At 32.1% G+C, this 6,257-nt stretch overlaps 1 protein-coding gene across 1 annotated transcript; it reads left to right on the plus strand.

Moving 5' to 3' along the window:
- The first annotated feature begins 1,688 nt into the window (after positions 1–1,688).
- LOC145115187 (serine decarboxylase) lies at positions 1,689–4,151 on the plus strand. Its single transcript, XM_079051411.1, has 6 exons — positions 1,689–1,812; positions 2,073–2,399; positions 2,525–2,756; positions 2,841–3,034; positions 3,193–3,329; positions 3,430–4,151. The coding sequence occupies exons 2-6, from the start codon at positions 2,075–2,077 to the stop codon at positions 3,994–3,996; spliced, it is 1,455 nt and encodes a 484-aa protein (XP_078907537.1). The 5' UTR covers positions 1,689–1,812; positions 2,073–2,074; the 3' UTR covers positions 3,997–4,151.
- The last annotated feature ends 2,106 nt before the right edge of the window (positions 4,152–6,257 follow it).

Genomic DNA, 6,257 nt, shown 5'->3' on the forward strand with positions numbered 1-6,257 from the left:
TTATGGCACTTGTTGCTTATTTATATCTCTGAACCTAATTATTAGAAAAAATTTATAACTCATCTTATAGATTTCCCTATTATTAGAAAAAGAAATTATAACTCATCTTATAGATTTTCCTATAACTGTCAACCCAAACTAATTACTCATCATAGGGGTGTGTATATTTTTTAGATGTAGGTTTTAGTGTATAGATAAAAGAAATAAATAAAGGAAGCAGATCAGAGATTGTATGGATGGATAATTGAGAGATAACAACTAGAGGGTGTGACATGTTTAATAACAAAAATAGAAAAACCTAAAAATAAATAAAAGAATATGTAAATAAATATAAAATGGTAACTTCACACCTGTTTACCTATAACTAGTATGTATGTCATCTCGCACGTTGTGGCTGAAAACTCGTTTGCAATTTATAAAAACGAAAACTATAAAAAAAAATTATGTAAGAAACAAAAAATATAACTTTAATTCGCGGGGTAGCTCATTTGCAGTTTGTATATCAAATGCGAGGTCCGCATACAGAACAATGACGATTATACCATATCAAAATAAAGTTTCGATCCAAACAATTTTGTATGGAGGAGGCCAACAAAAATAATGTTTAAGGGTGTATCTTAAGAAAATTAATAAAAAAACAAAGATTATTAAAAAAAATTATATAGGACCAAAAGCGTAATTTTCAAATATAATAAAAAGACTAAAATTGCAACTTATAAAATACTAATAATTTAATTTTAACTATAATGGCGAAAACTAACAGATCAAAATTCTTTAAAAGAAAAAAATGTAAATGTGAAAATTTGGTATGATTAGAAGCAAAGTCTCTATACAGAAAGAATTATTTTGCATATTGGATTATATGATAGAAAAATTGATCTGATTTTAATTATTTTTTGTGTGAAAAAAACAAACCAAAATAACAATAAATTGTGTGAGAAGCATCAATTTTCCAAAATAATATATATATATATATATATATATATATATATATATATATATATATATATATATATATAGGGAAGAGTTATTTGGAAAACAAAAACCCTAAAAAAACCCTAAAAATCATAAAAATGCATAAAAAAATACTTAGAGATCACAAAAAAAAATTTTGAAATTTTTTTTGAAAAATCGCAGTTTTTTATACAAAATCGGTGAAAAAAATTTTGAAATTTTTTTTTTTTTTACAAAAAAAAAAATTGATTTTTTATTTTTTTTCAGCGAATTTCAACAAAAACCTGCGATTTTTTATAAAAAAAAAATTCAAAATAATTTTTTGTGATCTCTAAGTATTTTTTTATGCATTTTTATGATTTTTAGGGTTTTTTTGTTTTCCATAGAACCTAAACATATATATATATATATATATATATATATATATATATATATATATATATATATATATATATATATATATATATATATAATGCTTTATGGCCTTGATAGTGACCATGAGCAAAATAATTAGAAATCAAATAGACCGTTAGTAAAAAAATAGTTTTAATGTCGGGATCCATAACTATTCACAAATCATCGGGACCAAAAATGTATTTTTGTTTCGTAATATCTAGTGTCGACTCGAAATATCAAAGGGTCAGGGACTTATATCAAACATTCTTACAGCAAAAGGGCTAATAATTGTAAGTTTATAACCAACCCTCTCTCGTATTCCAAATTCACGCACAACAGTCGATTTTTCTATATAATACAATAATCGCAGATGCAAGAACTCCTTTTCGCTTGCCCAGAACCACATTCGTCGAGTAGCCATCCACTTCCCATCAAACTCAGCTCCGCCGCCTCCATCAAAAGGTACAAACTTTTATGTACAATTTATATAAGATCTTAGTTTACAACCCAATTAACTGATCCCATTCGTGTCAATTAGCTACAACAATCGCCTCTTTGGTTAATCGTTCCATTTAAAAGATGATTTCCACCTAAACTTTTTAGAACCTAACAGGTTTTCTTGATCTGATCACTACAAACGAATGTCGCCCAATAAATTGTAGACATTTAATTGCTTTTTCTGACCGGCCCTTTAATGTGATTTCCTTTTTTTTTGGGAGTAGCAATGGCTGGAAGTATCGATATGATGTTACGTAATCTCAACCTGGAAACGGTCGAATCTTTACCGGAGGATTTTGATCCGACTACTGTGATCAATGATCCTCTGCCGCCGATTGCTGATGATGCTCCCCATATAACCGGTGTAAAATCGATTAATGGGAAAGAGAAACCGAGGGAAATTATTCTAGGAAGAAATGTGCACACTACTTGCCTCGAGGTAACAGAGCCTGATGCTGATGATGAGGTTACCGGAGAAAGAGAAGCTTATATGGCCAGTGTGTTGGCCAGATATAGAAAATCCTTGCTCGAAAGGACAAAACATCATTTGGGTAACAATCTTTTTTGCCTCTTATTTGTTAACTTTATGTTCATGATCTTCTTCTTTATTCAAAACCCCATTTTGGCTACACGATTGATGTCAATTTTGCACCTGAAAATTGTATATTTTTAATAGGGTATCCTTATAATCTGGACTTCGATTATGGTGCGTTGTCTCAGTTACAACATTTCTCCATTAACAACCTTGGGGACCCATTCATCGAGAGCAATTATGGTGTCCATTCCAGGCAGTTTGAGGTTGGTGTATTAGACTGGTTTGCTCGTTTATGGGAGTTGGAAAAGAACGAATACTGGGGTTACATTACAAATTGTGGAACAGAGGGAAATCTTCATGGCATACTAGTCGGGTAATTTGTATGAATTTAGGCTTTTAGCTCATTTCTTGGATTTTTTTCTACTTGAATACTTTATATATTGTGTAAATATAACAGGAGAGAAGTGTTTCCTGATGGGATTTTGTATGCTTCTTGCGAATCACATTATTCCATTTTCAAAGCAGCAAGAATGTATCGAATGGATTGTGAAAAGGTCAACACGCTCCTTTCTGGGGAGATTGATTGTAAAGATTTTAAAGCTAAACTTTCTCTTCACAAGGACAAACCTGCAATCATCAACGTGAATATAGGTTCTCTCACAAGACTTTTGATGTGCATTGGATTATTACTGACATTGATGTCAATGGAACAAAAAAGACATAAATGCCCTTCTAATCTTTCTCATAAAAAATAGTCCCAAAAAGCTTGTCCATCCTGTTATTTACAATTTTTTCAAACAAATTTACAGGAACAACAGTGAAAGGAGCTGTAGATGATCTTGATCTGGTCATCAAGACCCTTGAAGAAACAGGATTCACACATGACCGATTTTATATCCACTGTGATGGGGCTTTGTTTGGTCTAATGATGCCTTTTGTTAAACTTGTAAGTATATGTGGTCTATTCAGTTCATTCAGTCCAAAAAAAAACAATCTTTTTGTATAAGTTTCATAATATGTATTTATTTTTTTTCTTGTAAAATCAGGCACCAAAGGTATCTTTCAAGAAACCGATTGGATCCGTGAGTGTTTCGGGTCACAAATTTGTCGGGTGTCCAATGCCATGTGGCGTTCAAATAACACGATTAGAACACATCAATGCGCTTTCAAGAAACGTTGAATATCTTGCTTCACGAGATGCAACAATCATGGGAAGTCGAAATGGACACGCTCCATTGTTCCTTTGGTATACTTTAAACCGAAAAGGGTACCGAGGGTTCCAAAAAGAGGTCCAAAAATGCCTCAGAAATGCCCACTACTTAAAAGGAAGGCTAACCAGTGCTGGAATTGGTGCTATGCTTAATGAGCTCAGTAGCACAGTGGTCTTTGAACGCCCACAAGATGAGGAGTTTACACGAAAATGGCAGCTTGCATGTCAGGGAAGCATTGCTCATGTTGTGGTGATGCCGAATATAACGATTGATAAGTTGGATGATTTTGTGGATGAGCTTATTGAGAAACGTGTGGTTTGGTATGGAAATGGGAAGCTTCAGTCGCCTTGTGTTGCTTCGGATATTGGTGAGGGTAATTGTTTATGTGCGTTACACAAGTGAGTGTGGTTTAGTGTCGTGGAAAACAGTTGACACGTGTTATTTGATATGAAATCGTGTTGGTTGTTGTAATGTATTTTTTTATGGTTATTTATGTTAGACGATGGAGTGATGGGATTGTTATTGGAATGAAAACATAATGTTGTTTGAAGTTAAAATTATGAAGTTACATTCGAGAATTATATTATATGAAATGCCTTGAATCCCTATTTTAATAAATGAATAGTTTTAATCTACATTTGACATGTGTCACTCTAATAAATGAATAGTTTTAATCTACATTTGACATGTGTCACTCTAATAGAACTCTTCATTAATATTATGTCACATGTCAAAGAAATATATTAGGCAACACTTCAAAATTTAAATTTACTTTTTCTAATTATATGTTAAATTTGAAGTTATAATAACTTTAAAATTTTGGTATATCTCATAATTAATGATTTATTTAAAGTAATTGATAATTTTTTTTTGAATATTTACTATGGAAATTTAATTTATTTTGTAACCGTGGTTCCCATGGGTTATAAACTAGTAACATGATATAACAACAAGGGTTAATGCCATAAACCTTTAAGTTTTGGCTCTAATTTTGCTAAAACCGCGTGTTTAATTGTTATTTCCTATTTTTATTTTGTTACTTTTACCTAGTCTTGGTTTAGCAGGTCATCTACTCATCTTATGATAATATGACGGTAGAATAGACCTGACAATTCGAGACACGATTACACGAATCTGTGAGAGACACGACACGACACGAATACACGACACAAATATAACTTAAAAATTGAGATAAAGTTTATTTCTCATCGTGTAATGGTATCGTGTGAATTCGTAGCAGACACATTTTCATGACACGAATACACGAATTGTCAGGTCTACGGTACAACTAGTAAGACTTGTTGACTAAGTTTGACATATTTTATGTTTTTAATATTAGAAATTAAATATCCTCCTACTTATCTTCCTACCCATATTAAATGGTGACAAATGGATTAAAATATTATTAAGGAAAATTAAATATGACACATATCATTATTTGACATGGGTAGTAGGATGGTAGGAAAAATTGTAGGGGGATATTTAATTTCTCTTTATATAGGGCTAATGTCATAAAAGACTTTAAGTTTTCAAAAAATGTTGGGTTTTACCTTTTGGTGTCTTTTGGGTTCAATAAAGCCTATATATATATATATATATATATATATATATATATATATATATATATATATATATATATTTTGCCTTTTTAGTAGGTTATCCAGTTACCAATAGATCACATACACATTATTTGAAAATTTAAGGGCTTTCATGACATTAGCCCAAAAATATATAAAAACGTTTTTATACGTATTTAAACGTATAAAAATGTATTTATATATGTAAATGTATTTTAAAAATATTTATCATATCTCTATATTTATAATATGTATGAAATGTTATTATATGAATTTAAACATATAAAACTATATCCATACATATAAAAAATATTGTAAAGTCACACTTTATGATCTGATTAGTCAAACACTCTACCCTATCTGTCAGCGTCAATGTCTACAACATCGACAGCGCCAACGTATCAAGCTTATAAACGTCAACGTATAGCATTGTTATTCTATGTAATCTGAGGTGAGTCTTCTTCACCATGTTTAGCGGGTCGAAGACACCAATGCCGACCCACGGTTTATTATGTTAGGGTGCAAGATGTCTGCGTGACTCTTACATGTGTATGTGTTGGTATGCTTAGTGGGCGGGGACCAATAGGTAATATGTATGCTATTACTTGTTATACTTGTACGTTTGTATGTTGGGCGGGGTGTGGCCTGTTGTGAGAGTTAGGGCGAGGCCCATTATACTCAGTAGGCGGGGCCCGTTATGCGAGTTAGGGCGAGGCCCGTTATACTCAGTGGGTGGGGCCCGTTATGTGAGTTAGGGCGAGGCCCATTACACTCATCAGGAGGGGCCCATTATATGTTTGATGTGTGGTATGTGGTATTTGGGGGAAACTCTTCGTGCTTACGGTTTTCAGTTTATGTTTCAAGTACTTCTGGTGCAAAGGGGAAGAGCTCGGGGTGATTGCAGTGCACACACGACATTGTTCCGCACTTTCATGATAACTCTGATATTTTATGATGTATTAATACATTTGTTCCACTTGGGATTTATATTGATGTTTAGATATTGTTTTTATTAATTTAAAAATGAAAATTTTGGGTCTTATTTTTGGGTGGTTACAAGTTGGTATCAGAGCCTTAGTTTGAGGG

Source organism: Lactuca virosa, chromosome 5 (assembly GCF_052849685.1).
Source record: "Lactuca virosa cultivar CGN04683 chromosome 5, Lactuca_virosa_CGN04683_v6, whole genome shotgun sequence".
Taxonomy (NCBI): domain Eukaryota; kingdom Viridiplantae; phylum Streptophyta; class Magnoliopsida; order Asterales; family Asteraceae; genus Lactuca; species Lactuca virosa.

Bases quoted from the DNA above. Each gene is read 5' to 3' on its own strand.
- LOC145115187 (XM_079051411.1), top strand. From the start codon at position 2,075: ATGGCTGGAAGTATCGATATGATGTTACGTAATCTCAACCTGGAAACG. The intron at 2,757-2,840 runs GTAATTTGTATG...TAAATATAACAG, and splicing joins CTTCATGGCATACTAGTCGG to GAGAGAAGTGTTTCCTGATG. The intron at 3,035-3,192 runs GTTCTCTCACAA...ACAAATTTACAG, and splicing joins AATCATCAACGTGAATATAG to GAACAACAGTGAAAGGAGCT.